Source organism: Nothoprocta perdicaria, unplaced genomic scaffold (assembly GCF_003342845.1).
Source record: "Nothoprocta perdicaria isolate Ctin4 unplaced genomic scaffold, notPer1 scaffold_342, whole genome shotgun sequence".
Classification (NCBI taxonomy): Eukaryota; Metazoa; Chordata; class Aves; order Tinamiformes; family Tinamidae; genus Nothoprocta; species Nothoprocta perdicaria.
In genome coordinates, this window is record NW_020455580.1 from 297,323 (window position 1) to 314,276 (window position 16,954).

General features: G+C 50.2%; 1 protein-coding gene across 1 annotated transcript in view; it reads right to left on the reverse strand.

Annotated features, from left to right (window-relative positions):
* Positions 1–1,502: 1,502 nt before the first annotated feature.
* The window catches only part of RBPMS2 (RNA binding protein, mRNA processing factor 2), a 28,756-nt gene continuing 13,304 nt past the window's right edge, over positions 1,503–16,954 (reverse strand). The window contains exons 2-7 of the mRNA XM_026043934.1: positions 15,598–15,675; positions 13,995–14,033; positions 13,317–13,379; positions 12,134–12,284; positions 11,821–11,969; positions 1,503–1,567 (exon numbers count right to left, since the gene is read on the reverse strand). Coding sequence (XP_025899719.1) covers positions 1,505–1,567; positions 11,821–11,969; positions 12,134–12,284; positions 13,317–13,379; positions 13,995–14,033; positions 15,598–15,675 — 543 coding nt within the window. The 3' untranslated portion in view covers positions 1,503–1,504. The remainder of the gene's footprint in view (positions 1,568–11,820; positions 11,970–12,133; positions 12,285–13,316; positions 13,380–13,994; positions 14,034–15,597; positions 15,676–16,954) is intronic.

Below are 16,954 nucleotides of genomic sequence, written 5' to 3' on the forward strand. Positions count from 1 at the left end.
AGAGAAAAAAAAAAAAAAAAAAAAAAGAAGAAAAAAGCTTCCTGCAGTCTCAGAGACTTCAAGCCTGGGGCCATACGGACCCACTCCCCCACAACCCACCGTAGGGCACACAGCAGCAAAGGTGGTGGTGCTGCCTGCAGGAGAAGACAGCCCAGGTGGGGCTGGCCCATGTGCCCTCCAGCCCCACGGGCCCCAGCATCCCCACTCCCAAACCCCTGGAAGAAAAGACTCCAGACCACAGCAAGAGAGTCACAGCAGCCTCTGGGTATATTTTTGTTTTGTTTGCATTTCATATATTATCCAGTTTCACATTCTCATAGGATCAGCAATTATAGCAACTTATTCTCAACTCTGAATACAAGCGAGACAGCCATGGTCAGATAATACTCAAGCACTTCAATACCAAGCAATAAGATGCTAAAACAAAAAAAATTGCACAATTTCTCATTTACTATGCCTGACTGAATCATCATTACAGAAGACAACCCTTCTCTTTCAAGCTTTTTTTTTTGTTTGTATTTTTTAAACTAAACATTAACTTATCTTACAGGATTACAATTTCTCTTTAATAATAATAATAATAATTAATTGCACACAAACACACCAGAAACTCTTTATGATGCATAAATATTTCCTTATTACACATGGTACAAAAATACTCGTACTTTCTTATTATTTTTATTTTTTGTTCGGTATTCCCATAAGGATGGCTGATTATTTGGCAGGACTGGATTTGCTCCAATCAGAAGGATGTGGAGAAGAAAGAAAAAAAAACACAACAAAAAAGGCAAAAAAGTTAGATATTTTACAGCCGTTCTATATATAGAAGTCTGAGGAAAATAATAATAATATTATAATAACCCTGACTTTTTAAAAAATGGAGCATGGATGAGAACAGAAACCCAGTGCATCATACTTGAAGAAAAAAAAAGTAAAGAAAACAAAAACATTTTTTGAATTCTTCTGGGCATACTGCAAAGGGGGAAGGCAGCAGAGGTGGGACAAGGGGTGAGACCAGGACAGTATTTCCCAAAAAGCCAAGTCTCCACCAAAGCAAGCCGAAAAAGAGAAAAATATATTAAAAAAATAAAAAAAATAGAGAAAAAACCTCGCCTGGATCCACCGCTGGGCCGAGACCTGTTGCTACGGTGACACAAACGCTAGAACAAACAAACTTACACTCACACGGACACAAGTTAAGTGTTTTAATTCATGCCAGAAAAACATGCAAAAAAAGGAAAAAAAAGTCACCCCACGGCCTTTCGATTCCTTCGGCCGAGCCGCCCGGGGAGGAGAGCGGGAGGCGGCGGCCGCGGCGCGGGCCGAGGCGGAGGTCGGCCTCGCGAGCCGGCCCGAGCGAGCCGCGGTGCCCGGCGCGGCGGGCAGGAGGAACGCGGCGCCGAGGAAGGAGAGGGCTCTGCGGAGAGGAGCAGCGGTGAGCGGGGCCTGCCGCCGGGCCGCCCCTCGCCGCCTCCCCCGGGGCCGGTCGTTACTTACTAAGGAGCTAACAAAACTGACGGGACTTCCATCCTTGCTGGGTAGCTTCGGAAGGAGGATACCAGCGCATCTGGAAGAGAGGGACAGCGGAGAGCCGTCAGCGGTGGTCACTCGCGGCCTCAGGGCTCCCTGGTCTCTCCAACGCGTGAGGAAGGAGCCAGCGTTTCCTGAGGCAGTGTCCGAAGCCTGGTAGTTCCACATGCCAGGCCCAGGTGCCAGGATCCTCACTTGAGGAGCACTGTCGGGTCACGCATGTCTAGGAGTGGGCCAGCAGCCCACCTAGGGGCACATTGCAAGGTCTTCCACGCCTTCTGCCTGATGGTGTCACCCCAACTCAAACCAATGCTACAGGCAGCTACTGAGCTCCCCTGGAAATTCAGAGGGGTGAGCAGGACTATGACGGGCCCAGTACAACACCTCTGGCGGCAGCAGATGGAGAAGATCCCCCATCCCCAAAAGCAATGTTAGGGTACACACACTTAGAGTGCACACAACTGGCCACAGTCTCGCTACAAGGTGAAGAGCAACAATGCTCAAACCAAAATGCTCCTTGCCACCAAGCCATAAGTTTATCACTCCAAAGGCATGCGCTGTTCCTTATCCCCACCACACACACATTCCCCTTTCACAGCCTTCCCCCACTGAGGCAGGGCAGAAGACACAGCTGGTGTGTGTCAGCCTTAGCTGGCGAGCACTCTGCCCTTGGCCAACAAGGAAAACACCAAGACACAGCACTTGAACCATGCAGCTTTCCTGTGTTGGCATGAATTGCCTCATCCATCACAAGAGGCCCACGATGCTTTTGAAGCCACAACTCAGCCATCAGAAGAGGGGCCAAGCAAGTCGCAGCTCTTACATGATGGAGACACTTGGCAGAGCTGCCGGCTGCAAGACTCAAGCTTCCCTAGCAGGTCTTTGCTGCAGCATCTACTACTCAGAACTGATGGATTGGCACCTGAAGAACAGGCACATGAATAGTAGTTGAACTGACACTCTCCAGCCTGTCAGTAAATCCCACAAGTTAACATCACCCCACTAAACAGCATCAGACATGCAGCTGCTCCTTTTCAGTCCACAGGATTGGTACGTCAGGCTGGACTGAGCAGCTTCGTATCTCCGGAGCAGATGGAGATGAATTTGTCCCTTGACTGAACACATAGCCAGCAACAGAAGCAGAGAGTGGAGCTCAGTCCTGCTGCTGCTTGCAGAGCGAACAGAAACACAGTTGCCCTCTCCCTCTTCCTCCTCCCTAGCTGGTGGAAGGCAGGCAGAGTCTCAGTGCAGACAGACATCAAGAACAGCAGGTATATCCATGGGAACCAGCAGAAGGGAGGAGTCTGGCCCCAAGACAGAGAAGAGGCAGAAAAAAAAAAAATCCAAAGAACTCAGCATTAATTCTTCCCCTTACCAGACCATCCAGGAACTCAACGGCCGGAGAGGAGGGGATTACAAAAGAGACAGACCTACCACCTTTCCAGACCAAGAGCAGCCAAACAACTGCCCCTCCATCTTCAGCATATGGTATTCTCCTATTGAGAAAGGGCACCCAGTTAGGGACAGGTAGACTTTCTTGAGGCAAGATCTCAAGTCTCTTTAGGGAATGGGAGAGTAATAGTCACAGCCCAGAAATCTAATTTGGCATTGACAGCTACACTGGATGGTATGTGCAATACAAGTCTTGATGCAGAAGAACAGTGGACATTAGCAGAGGAGTTTAGGAGAAAAGCAGAATGAGTGCCAGGCTAGAGACTCTAGGTACATGGGACCTCCCAAAGCTATGTCACTGATCTTCAGAGCAGAGCTGAACATGAGGATCCTCCAAAGCTCATCATCCCTATTCATGCCAGATTCAACCTCAATGGTTGCTTTAAACCCCGCTCTCCTTATCCCTTGAAGAAGTGGAGAGATCCATCACCTGATGGAGAAGCTAGAGTCTTTGCACAGTGATGTAGATGTAAAAGATGCAGCAAACTCAAGAGATGTTGATGCCACAGCCTCCTTATAGAAGGGTTCCAGGAGCTATTGCCTACCTGCAAGAGGGACCCAGCTTAGCTGCAGCCTCACTCCCTGACTTGGAAACACCATGCTGCCCTCTAGCATGGTATCTCCTTGCACTAATACAGGTCAGAAAGACTCACAGCCCCCTCCAAGCAGTAACATCCCTGATGCACTTTGAGGGAAACACCACAGCAGGGTCACTTCTCCCCTCAGTCCTGTCCCTAGGGAGGATGCTTGCTCAGCCAAACCACTTATCCTCAGCTGCCAGTGGGCTGAAGCTCTCCTCCCTGGCCAGGGTCTCCCACTCTGACATCCTTCTCCTAGACAGCTGGAATTAGTTTCCTCCTGTCCTACAGCAACAGGAAACTCCCGATTCGTTTGCTAGGCTGGAAGTGCTTAACCCTGAGAATAGCCTCCATCCCACGCCACCAGCCCCGGGCTCAACGGGAGCTTATATAAGCAGACACAGCAGCTGTGCAAGACAGCCAGCCCCCACTCCACTCCCCAAGCCTAGCAGACCTATTGGCCTCCTGAAGACGTCTAAATTGGATGAACTAGCCCTTGCCCTACATCTGCCTCTTATTCCAAGCCTGGTCAGAGCTTCCAGCACCTCCAGTTTCAACCACCCTTGTGTTCCTCCTAAACCAAATGCCATTCTCAGCTCTGGCACTAAGTAAACCTACACTGCTGCTGGACCCCTTCTCCTTGCCTTCCTCCCATAGGTCTGATGCTTATGTACACAACCCCACCAGCCTGATGTGCAACAGCCCCACCTGCCATATACCCTGCTTGTCCTGTGCCGCTGTGAAATGGCAGGAGCTCCTCCGAGCACAAGCCCAGCAGCCAGGGAAGGTCAGTCTAGAACCTGTCAGGAACACACGCAGATGTGGGGATCCTGAGCACAGGCCAAAGCTGTGAAAGGCATTCAAGGTGAACCCTGCCAGGTCTTTCAGGCCACGGGAAGAATAGAGTCTTGATGGGATAAGGCAGGAACATCCCCTTTCTAGAAGGGATACTTGAAAGGCTGCATAAAGCACTGGAAGAGCCAAATTAGAGGCAACACCCAGCCAAGAGGAGCCCAGAGGGCACATTTCAGAGTGGAGTCTGTCAAGTATTCCCTTCTTGTCCCTCAAAGCACCTTGCTTTGGCCAGGAAGAGGCACTGTGGAGAGAGCTCCTGGTGTGATTGGAAAGAGGAGACCAGAACACAAGAGACCTCTTAGGGTTGTCTCAGACAGCTGCAACCCAGCAAGACCTGTCCGAATGCTTTCCTGGAGAAGGTACGTTACCTCTCGAAATGATAATGTCTGTCAAGGAGAATGCTGAGAAAGAGCAAATGGAGACACAGATATCCAACACTGGGCTAGAAAAGCAGAGCAAGGGAGGCTTTTATTGGAAGTCATGCAATTGTTTCTAGAGCCACATTAGCTCACAGTTGGAAAGGAGTCCAGCCACACCACTGCAAACATCTCCTGCCTATTGGGTCAAGAGACCACCAGCTGACTTCAGCTAGCCTCAAACTGCAAGATGCAAAATCTACCCTAGAAAACAGGAGGAAAATAAAAAGTGTAATTTGTGCCTTCATCTGCCATATTCAAGGCACAATAAAGAGACCAAAGAAAACATCCAGAGATTGGAACCCCTCCCTTGCTACAGCACAGCACCAGAACTACCTAAACTATAAAGAAGCTATAAGCTGGTCAGGAAATTAAAAAAAATATAGATAAAAATTCCCTTTAGAACTTCACTCTGCTTTAAGTCCCTCAACACCTCTCCCAATTATGCTCGGAGTTGAAGCTTCTGCTCACCTTTCCACCACACATATGGAAAGCAATTCCTTTTGCAGAAAAGGCTGAGGGCAGGGAGGAGCAAGCAAAGGACACACACCAAGAACCCACATCTCTCTTCAAGCTACTCATAGACTATGTCTTTCTTCCTTAGTCACTTCTCAGTCTGGTCATCTTCACTCAGCAGTCAACCTGTACATCCTGGGGATATGTTTGGGGTCATGCCTAGCACTGGAACAGACACAGCCATAGCCAGGTGTCTCCTTTAGTACAAGGAAAGCCTCCTTGTGCAGGTAGGGACAAACCAGTTGTGCTCTTGGGAAATGATAAGACCTCAACGAGCATGTTCCAAAGCTGCATTTAATCACTACCTGCAGACTTGCAAAAAAAGCCTCTTCAAATTGCTCCGAGATATCCTCACACTGGCAAGCTAGTTTGCAGCACAGATGGGAACATGCTGTTCATCTCCTAAGCAAAGGAAGCCACATGTCATCAGTCATCACTTCCCCCAACCCAAAGGTGACCAGATGCAGGCCTTGAACAGACTAGAGAGGTTCAGCAAGAGTTGTTCTCCTCCAGCCAGGAGGAAATGACGGGAACCTACAAGATACCACCTCACCCATCACAGTCAAGGAAGTCAAGGACAGCCTGCAAAGATGCATCCACAGGAAACTAACATTATCAATTAATGCTCTTCAGCCAAGTCCCTCTGACCTCAGCAGCAGATGCTTCACTCAAGCCATCTGCCTTAAGGCTAAGGAGACAAGCATCCAAGTTCTTGCATGTTATTGATGTAGCTTGAGCTGCAAGACACAAGCAGCTCAAGCTACATCAGGAAAAGTTTGCTGCAGTTGAATGTGTGTGTCTCTAGGCAGTTACAGTCAAGGAAAGTTGAAGGATCAGCATGCCTTGCACCCTGTTGAGGAGCATTGCAGGAAAGGACAGGCTCTGACGCTCCTTGTTGAAATGACATGTCTGTTGAAATGCCTCTTCTACACAAGATGCAGTGCCCTGCACTTCCTTGGACCTCAAGGCAGCCTAATGCTACAGCTCATGATGACATATCCAGCTAGCAAACCACAAACACACATTTCTTTTTTTTCCCCCCCAAGATGGCAGTGGATTATGCTACTTTTCTGATGGGGTTTGAGACAAGGCAAGTTAGCGCTGACCACACTAGGTCAGGTGTGTATGTTTTATGAGATAATTCCTACTCAGCAGGTACATGGAGAAGCCAAGAATGGCTTCCACCTGCAGTTTTCTGGGTACGATGAAATGCTGGCTTGGGGAAGAGTTCTGCCTGCCCAGTCAGTGGCACTGGAGTTGAGGAAAACATCACAGTCATGAAGGTCTTGCAGGGTGCTTCACATGCACAAAACACAGAGATTGCCTGAACAGTTAGCGTGGCGACAGCCACAGACAAGTTATCATTTCTGGCCTTCAATCCCAAGAATACTCTAACAGAGCTGTCTACCACAACATGAAGCCCTGGTGACCTCACAGAAGGGACCCTGAAGGCAGGCCAGAGCTCAGCAGTAAAGATAGGATCTCTGCACTCTAGTAGGTCAACACAGATACCCACTGCTCATGGCCAGGCCAGTGGCACCCACACAGCCCAGCAAACAGCATTTCAACTGGAGCCAGGTACGTGAGCAGCACACCAGCCAAGTCCATTCTCAGAGGAAATGGTCCATGTTCTCCACTCTCTAGAGTCAACAGCAGGCTGCAGTTCCTGGAACAAGCCACATGTCCATCCACAACAGCCAAGCCCATTCTCAGACATAGTTTGTTCCAAGCTAGTCAGGGCAGCAGTCAGAAAAGAAAGGCTGGAGAATTATTCAAAGCACTGTCCTCCCCTTCCATCAATGGGCTCTGCCTCCATCCAGTGCTGGGATGCCTCAGGGTCCTGCTGGACTCCTCACCTCCACATAGACGCAGAGCAGACCTGGGACTGTGCCTTCCTTTCACCGTTTACTTAGGCAGGTCTCAGCTTTGGATGGCCACCACCACAATCCACTCGCAGCCTCCAGACAAGGCCACTACCATGGGTAGTGACGCAGAGGCTGAGAGCACCTTGCCAGCCCATCTCTAGTGGCATAGGAAGCTTTGACCTTTCACTACATGATCTGCTTCCTGCCTTAGAAACATCTACTCTAGGCAGGCTCCAGCTACCCAGCAGGTTAACCTGATCTACTTACAAGTACCCAGTGGTGGTCACCACCAGCTTCTCCCATATACCCATGATCAGGCACTTCCATGTTCGTGCCTTGTTCTGCAAGTCCTGCCCCTAGCAGATTCCTGCTTTCAGAGGTGCTGCCAAGTTGGAGGCATCTCTTCACTCAAGAGTTCCAGGAGCAGCGAGGGCCCCTGCTATCTCCCTCCTGTCTGCTCAGAGCTTGGGTTAGCGGCGCTCCAAAACAAGCGGTTTTACATCAGAGACAACAAAGCCTGGCTTCATCACAAAGGCACTAAATGAAGCCATCAGCCAGATTTAAGGAAAAACAGACAAGCTGTAGTCTTGCCTCTATCCTAGTGTCAAGCCCACCCCTTTTCCCAGGGGTCAACTCAACATGCATGCATGCCAGTCCTGCTCATCCTCCAAGGACAACGGCAGCCCTTGGCCCCCATTTTTCATGGCTCCCCTTGCCCCAGCATCACTACCAAAAAGCAAAATAAATATTTATTTTTAAAAAAAAAAGCCTGTCAAGAAGCACTGCATGAGAAATATGAGTCAGAAGCATAACACCACACTAACCCCAAGATTTCAGTAAGTGCTGGCTACAGCAACCATCTTCCACGCCATCTATTCCCGGGCAAAGCCAGTTCCACGCCTCCCCAAGATCCAAAGCTCCTGAACAACTCCCATCCTCCCCTACTCCTTTGTTATGGCTCACAAGATCTGCATCCTGCCTGTGACTTCAGGCTGCAAAGAGAAGCCAAGCTCAAGGTAGAAGCTGGCTTCATTTCCAGGAACTGAAGAGGAAAGAGGTGAGATTAGACCCATCATTAAGGTCAGGTCTGTCCCGGTATGCAATCTTGGAATAAAGTGACTGGCAAGTGCTGTTGTCTAACGTGCCCAGTAGAATTTAGTTGTGTGCTTCAGCTATCACGTCACTCACCTCCCCCACCGTGTGCTAGGAGTGAGGTCAGGGTGTATTTCTGGTTGCCCTTGAAGGGTTGTGGTTGGGGAGAGACAAGGTTTCTTTCGCACAGAGAGGCAGGGTTGTCTCTGCCCCGGCTCGACCAGGCTGCTTCCCCCTCCCACAGGTGAGACCTGGCCGAGCCTGGCTCAGCTGGGAGGAGCTGATGTAAGATGGTGCCATGCTGTGTGTGCCATGTTGTGTGCTGCCAAGTCAGAGATGTGGGTTAGAAAGAACGCCTGGCATCTCATTCTCCAGGCTCTGGTGGGTGGGTAGCGTGAGGCCCATGCACTGGGTTGCCAGGGAGATATGGGCTACAGAGATGGGCAGAAGCTTGCAAATCCCATGGTGCACCTTGGAGGAGAGATGGTTACCTTACCAGTCTTCCCAGACGTGGCTGCCATCATGCTTAACACTTCTAGGGATGGAGCTGTAGTACAGCCACTCCACTAGTTGCAATAAGGCATCACTAGCGTGTCCCATCTCCAGGGACAGCTCTGAGCTTCGGGGCTAGCCTGCGCTGGCATCATGGCTGGAGTTCACTAGGGACATCAAAGGAGGGATTTGAGAGAGGGTGGGAGGAAGGGAAGGCAAACGGGACAAGCTTAAAAGTCAATGGAGTTCCCATGGACAGAGGTTTTCAGCAGGCAGTCTCGGGTCAGTCACAGCTACATCAACCTGGAGAGCACTGCCCCAACTCAGCAGCACGGGAGCAGGAGTCAGTCTAGTCCGCAAGCAGCTTACCAAGGATTCCTGGTGTACAGACTGAGGCCAAGGTGGTCTTGTGCCATCTCCTGCCCTCTGAGCAGCTCTTGAAGAGGTTGCACAAGCAGATGACAGGGCAGCCACCTTGGCTCCTGCTCACTACCAGACTGCAACACGGAGCAGCCAGAGGATGAGCTTGAAGCTTAACCCCTTTGCTACAAGCTCTCTTCTCAGCTTGTGCCTCCTACTAGGTGCTCTTCCTAGGACCAATGGTTACAGAGCTGCTGTAGCTCCAGCCATCTCCATGAGCTTCTTCCAAGCAATGTTGATTCCAGGAGCAGGAGGAGCTGCTACCTTGGAGAACAGCACATTCCCCGTGCCAGGTGAGCAGGTCACCACCAGCAAAAGCACGGGGCTCAGCACACCACCACCAACATCAAATCTTTTAGCGCAGTTCATGAGCAAACATCTGCTCCCTCTACCCTGCCTCAGCTCCGCAAGGGAAAGGACTCCAAGCCTACAGATCAGGCAGCTCAGAACTGCCAGCCTGAGTAATGTTTAACTCCATAAAACTTTATGGGTAACATATACTGCTCCACATCTCCCTGCGAGGTCACCGCCAGCTCGAGCTCAGCACTGAGGAGCAGCTGCAACTACTGGGCCAGCCTGGCTGCTTTTCTGCAGCAGAGTGCTGGTCTGGCCATGACCATGGCCTGGAAGGGCCGCATTGGCTCCCTAAAGCTTATGGGCACAAACGGCTTTATAAGGGGTCACTCTTCAAGCCTGAAGGCAAAGCTGCCTAACCTGTCAGCTGGATGGCATGAACTAAAACCTTCTCCCCAAAGGGAGAAGATCTGGCTGAAGGCCTTCCTGATACCTCCCTGTTTCAGCAGGGGAAAACTGTACCTCCCCCACCATGCTCTATGTAAAGAGACAGGTAAAGCTTCAACCCTTGCACTTAACAGTCTCTGCACACAAGTGATCCTCTCTGAAGGATCCACAGTAATAGTTTCACATCCCTCAGCCATCTCTGCCATCCAGAGAGGGCTTTCTCAGCCCTTCCTGACAGGTAACTGAGCCATCAACAGCACTCCTAGCCCTGCAAGGGGCAGGGAAGGGAGCAGAAGTCTACTTTCCTGAGCTACCCTGGAGCAGAGAGCATAGAGGTGCTCCAGCAGCCATAGGCACCATTGATAACTGTTGGACAAGGCCAGCAAACACAGCTCTTCAGCAGGGAGCTGCCAATATCTAGCAAAGGACCAGCCTATCTCAAACCACCTGGTTCTGGAGACTCTTGAAATAGCAGGTCAGTGCCTGGCCTTGTCCTGGGCCTCACATCTCACCTATCCTGTAGAAACCTCAACCCAAAACTACCTCACTGGCAGGACAAAAGCAGCAGAGACCCGCAAGCAAACGAGGGGGGAAGACAGATACGCCCAGGCTGGCCAGTAGTTTGCATCCCCTCCAGTTTCTCTCTATAGCATCGAGAAAACATGCTTGGGTTGAAGCCAGACAGTTACACAGTCAAGATGCTTGCAGAAGCACGCTGAAATGTTGACTGAACTGTCAGACAGGTGGACGAGAGGAGAGGACACAGCTCCTCTTCCTTTCCAGCTAAGCAGGAAAGAGTCCAGCAGGGCAACACTGCCTGGCAGGATGGGCAGAGTAAGGATTAAACCCGGATATTCTGTGGACTAAGCCTAGAGTCACCACTGCCCTGGCTCCCCATGACACTGCTACAGGAGCAGAGACAAAAAGCAGTGTGCAGTCAGTGGATAACACCAGGCAGGGTAGGGGCAGGGCTCACAGTTTCAGGGCTCACTATTCCAAGTGCCCCAAAACAGGTGCATTAACTTAGAATTAGAAGAAATCATCTCTGTTTGTCCAGCTTGGGCTTTCTCCTTGCATTTCCAGTTTCAGGGTCATTTATGTTCAGGAAAAGTGTTGGTCTCAGAACATTAAAGCACTAAAGCACAGACATTCCTATACCTTAGCTGTCAGCAACCAGATTCTCTTAGATACCAGGCTGTCAGATGCAGCACTGCCAGCATCTCCATATGTCCACACACAACTCACTAACTTGCTTCCAGAGGGGCTAGCTCCACCCCATGAACAGATCTCCTGCTCCTTGCTGTATTAGGACTCTGATAACTCCTGTTTTACAGGACATCCACTTCAGCCTCAGAAGTATATCCAAGTCATGTAGCCCAAGTAGGTTCCCAGGTGAGCCCTGGCTTCAGCAGCAAGCTAAGCGGCAGCCTTCACTGCAACTTCCAATTTCAAGGAGGACATTTCATAGCTATTTCATTCACTGGCATGTCATTTCCTCACAGCAGTCCCACAACACAGTTCTTTGGCCACAGAGACCATCAGAGCCAGCCAAAACTGAACACTGACTTTCCCCAGCTGCCTTTTTCTAGCAGGGAAGCAGGCTGGACCCACAGGGTCCCAGATCAGTGCTGAGCTCCAAGTGCACTCAGGTCATCCGTTTACTCGTTAGCCAGTGCTTTAGTAATTCCCCTGTGGTTTGTTCGGGCCTAGGGGCCTCGCACAGACCCAAGGAACAGACCCAAGAGCCAAGGTGCAGAGGCTAGGGTCAAGCCAACCAAGCAGAGACCCAAGGGGATAAGCACCAGGAGATGGGGGGAGAGAGGAGAGCTCAGTTCTTAGCAAGGGAGGCCTGGGGCGACTCACCTGAGCGTGAAGAGCAGCAGCCGCAGCAGCAGCCGCTGGGTACGTGAACGCAGCATGGGGGATGGCAGGGGTTAGCTCCGTGGTGTACAGAGGGTAGGGAGCCCATGCTTCAGGGGATGCTGGAATGAGAGCTGCTCCAGTCAGGTCATCTAGAGAAGGAGGACACAAGGTGACAGTAGTTTAGTAGCTGGTCCCAACAGCCTACATGGGAACCTCTGGATTTTCAGCTCAATGAAAATCTGCACTGCTTTCCTGGTGGACACCTCCCAGGTTGGACAAGGCCCAACCTCATGCTGCCTCCCGGCATACTCACAGGGGTCTCGTGCAATGAAGTGTGCGCCCAGGGCGGGGTGGATATTGGTGGGGTTTGGTGTGGCCATCAGCTTGCTCTTGGCCATCTTTGTGTTGGCTTTAGCAAACTCTAACCGCAAGGTCTGGGGGTTCTCTGGGTCGAAGCGGATGCCCTGTGGCAGGAGAAAGCATAGGAGTCTCTGAGTAGGGAGGTTTCCAGTCCAAGAAGAGGCTGCATCTACTCACAGAGCAAAGCCTAACTGGGGAACAGAGGCCATTGTGCTGCAGTCACATGTTCAATGCAACACTCGAGCTCCCATAGGCTTGGGTTTCCACATTCAGCTGATATAAGACCACACAGCTAGGAAAAGGCCCACTACTACCACCAAGATGCACCATTGCTCTCCATGTGCAGTTCACCAGCAAGCATTGCCATGACTGCTATCAGCAGCGGCCAGGGAAGATGACTTTGCAGGAGCTGGACTAGGAAGTACCAATAAAAATTAGGCTGTGGTGCTGCTACACCTACTGCTAACCCGGGCAGAGACACAGCCACATGCCCAGCTCCTGGAGGCAGGTTCTACAACAGGGCAGAAGCATCTCAAAAGGTTTCACTGCCTAGATCCCACTAACTTCTACTGGGCCACAAAGGATGCAGATAGCTCAAGCAGTACTTGCCACATTCCTCGTGTCCCTTTCCTCGCTGCAACAATTTGTAGTGAGCATGCTAAGGAGTCCAGTACCAGACAGCTTTGGCCCTGCCGCATGGCTTGCCATGGAAACAGGCACATGGGAGGCATATTTCCTTACTCCATGCCTTCCTGAAGCAGGCAATTTCCAGCGGCAGAGGTTCTGCAGACCAAAGTCCAGGGCAATGCCCTGCTCTGAACTGCCGCACACTTGGCATCAGGGCATTTGGTAAGCAAAACTTTAACAAGGCCACCAGCACCAAGCAAGCCTCATGGCCAGATAACTCTTTCACAGGACTTCTCACTACCAGTCTATGCTAAATGCAAGTGAGGCTCTATGTGCTTGGTATGGCATGACAAGGTCTCAGTTGCCTATTTTGCCTCACGGCTACAGGGAGCTAGGAACCAGCCTGGCCCTTCCTATATCACAGACAAGACTAGTGTCAGTTTAGCCCACAGCTCAGCATATGGCCCAGCTCAGCCCTCCCTGGGGTTCCCCCTACATCAGGTACTCACATTTAAGGCGTTCTTCGCTGCTTCTGCACCAGCCCGGCTGTCAAATGTCACAAAACCAACTGGCTAGAAGAAATAATGACAATTTTCAGTTTGAGTTTCAGATTTGCAGTTTGAGTCATTCTTCCACCTCTTCAGACTATCCTGCCGACCTTCATGTTGAAATTCACAGGAATCCAAGGAGACCACCCAAGTTTACAGAAGGTACCTTTTGCATAGAGCTAGAGGTCCAAGACTCCTGCTCTCCACCAGCTCCCACTACACCAAATGCCTCAGTGCTCCTACACATGGGAGCACTTCTCTTCAACAGCCCCGCTCCCAGGCAACAAGTTTCAGTTCTGACCATAGTTCTTATTCCAACCACAGTTATATTGCCAAAATCAGTTAGAATTGGATAGAAGGTTCCTGCCAGAACAGGCTGAAACATCGGGTCTCACCCAGTGAGGGATGAGTAAAGGCAGCAGGTTATGCAGCTCAGCACAGTTAGGGAAGATACGGACACATTTGGCATATGCCAAGTGCTTGGGGCCACCAGGACCATGTGTATGAGCACAGTCCAGCTGTGTATGCTGAACACAGTATACCACACAATGAAATGGCATCCATTCCACCTTCCCTCTCAGCAAGTTTAGTTTTCTTCTAGCAGAAACCCAAAATACCCAGCCAGGAGGAAAGAGGTACCTGCTTTGATGTTAGCTTGATCAGTGACCCTTCATAACCCTGGAGAAGGGAAGAAAACAAGTCAGTATCAAGTTCCTGAAGGCGCAAAGCTACAAGTAAGACATGACATGACAGCTTCAGGAGCTCCTGCAGCACCAAGCTCTTTGAAAGGCAGGGTCTGTTGAAGGGTTCATATACATCTCTTTCCTTAAACTGGTCTGTGCTTCCCCATCAAAGGAACAGTTGAGATTACTCTAGGAGCAGAAGTGGTGTCTCAGTCAGTCCATTCTATCCCTTTGGGAAGGAATCAAGTTTTACAGTTCTTCATGAAGCTTCTAAGAAAGTTCCACTTGGCTATCACCTGTGGAACACAGAGCACCCTGTGCTTGAGAGGTATGAAAAAAAGATTCCTTAGGAAGAAGCTCGTTTTCATGCAGGTCTTCACTGGCCGTGCATCCGGCTTCTCAAGTCTTGCATAGGTACAGGCAGATCACCTGCACGAGCCACTCAAAACCAAACGTGGAGACATGCTGCTGCCCTGACTGGGCAAACTGTGAGTCTCAGGACATAACCATCATCGTGGGCGCAGACTGGTTTGTGAGTTTAGTACTTGCTTGGTAGTGAGCCACCCACTTACCCAAGGACAGCCCACCAGCTGTAACGCCATGGTTGATATCCTGATAGGTCATGACAGAGTTGAAGCAGCCCAAAGCAAACCACACTGTGTGCTTTGCAAGTTATCCCTTACCCTGCAAATATGGACAGTCGGTGTTCACTCCCCTTTGCCTGAAAGGGCAGGTACCCTCCAACTAGTACAGCATAGTTGAAGGTCAGTTGGTGCAGGACAAAGGACCCTCAGTACAGACCTTGCTCATCAAATGACCTTTCTGCAACTGATTGTGGTATCATATGGAGTAAGTGCAGGTATTCCGGAAATTTCCTCATGCAATCCTCAACAGCCTCCGTACGCTGCACTGGCTGCTTTGAGCAGACCTGTGGAGCCACATCTATACAGCAATCAAACATCTGTGCATGGAAGGAGGAAAGCCATCCAACCTGCAGCGTGGCCAAAGGGAAGTTACCAGCAAAGGATGGACAGTTGTGCAGTCTGAGCCTGGTCCATAAGCATACATCCCAGAGCCAAGGAAGCACCCTGGGCTGGTCCAGTTGGGCAGCAAGGCTGACCATGCAGCCTTCTCTGGAGTTGGGATGATTTCACCAGCAAGTTCCAAGGGACATTACCTTGCTGAATGCAACCTGTGAGATATCATGCTGGCTTCCTATCAGATTCCCAAAGCTTTCACAAAAGGTCCCGTTTCCCACGTAATCCTTGCTTCCCTCTCACAGACAACTTTAGCCACAAGACAGTGTCTTCCCCACAAAAGCCCTCGTTTGAAGGCACTCAAGCTGAGATAAGTCACAGACCTTTAGTCTCTTTCCCATTTTGGTCTTGTGCTGTCAGAAGCAGCAGGCCGGTCCACTCCTCCCAGAGCTGCAAGCCTCCATTTCACAGCAGCCACAGCGAGAACACAGTCTTGCTGTGGAGGCTGCTCACCCAGCATCCCAGACAACACTCAGAGCTGCATGCTCCTTGGAGCAGCTTGGGCAGGACAAGCCTTCTTACCTTGAATGGTCGGAAGAGCAGGTAAAGCTCTCTGGGTTTGATGTCCACAGGAAGGCCACTGACAAACAGCGTCCGTACCTAGAGGAGAGTCCAATGAGGTCTAATGAAATGTTTAGTACCAGAAGGGGAGTAGACTGCAGACCTGCTTCAGAAGCTAGGTGCAATGAAAGTTGTCAGCTGTCAAAGGCAGCCTCACAGATAACACTCCCCTTCATTACAGAACTTCTTTCCTCTATCAGATACATTAAGTCCTCTCCTTATTTCAAGTGAAGGATTTAGACCTTTACAAGACAGATTCAGGACCATAGGAAAGCAAGTTCAGGTTGAACAGAGTTTGGACTCTGTTCCTTGACTGGATCTCAATGCATGCTGAAACTTGGAAAGATTACTTATAGATTAGACGTTGCCAAACGCACAAGAGAAGGTGACAAAACACTCCAGAAGAGACTGATGAAAGTTCCAGTTCTCTCTCAGCCATACCTACAGGGATGAAGCACATTCCCATGCTAGACCTCCTTTCCTTAACCTATCCTAGAATGCCATTTCTGCAGCTATTGTTGGAAAGCCACTTCACCACCATATATGCATCCCAGACTTCTGCAAGGACATCATTGTGAGAATCTGGGGTCTGTCCCTGTTCTTTCTCCAAGGCACAACAGGCCCTTCAGATGTCACTCACAAGCCAGCTCTTACGGTGTCTTGCTGCACCTAACCAGAAGCCATAAGCAAGTCCAAGGAGACTGCTCCTTTTTCCAAGCTGCAGAAGTCACTTGTCACTCCCAAACACACTTGACATCATTCAAAAGCCCCAATATAATACCAGAAGATTTCAATAGATAGCTCACACGATTAACCAGGAAGGAGCAGTACTAAAGGCCACATGGCCTAGGAGCATTGCTTGACAGTCAGACCATCACAACCACCATCTCCTTGACTGGGAGTTGTTGGCTGCCAGCCTATTCCCATAGGAAGCAGCATGATGCATCTGCCAAGTAAGTCAGAGAGCTGGAAAGTGAAACTATGCACTACAGAGGTCACCAAGTACAGTCATTAGCAAGGACCAAGAGACCTCATCATAGCTTGGACAGCACTCAGAGAAGGGAAGACAAAAGAACATGGAAAGAAGCAGCTCAGTGTTAGTTACTTTTTTTAAACGTGGATGACACCCACTCAGCCAGTCCCAAACAAGCCACTGGAAGGTCATGGGACAACATGAATGCCAGCATGCTCAGAATGGTACTAGCAGAGCCCAGACACTTCCAGGCTGTAGAACACTACAGCCATCAGCTGGGAACATAGCAGGATCAGGAACATGGTATCAAAGCCAATCTTCTGGCCTGCTTCTAGTCTGAAGTGA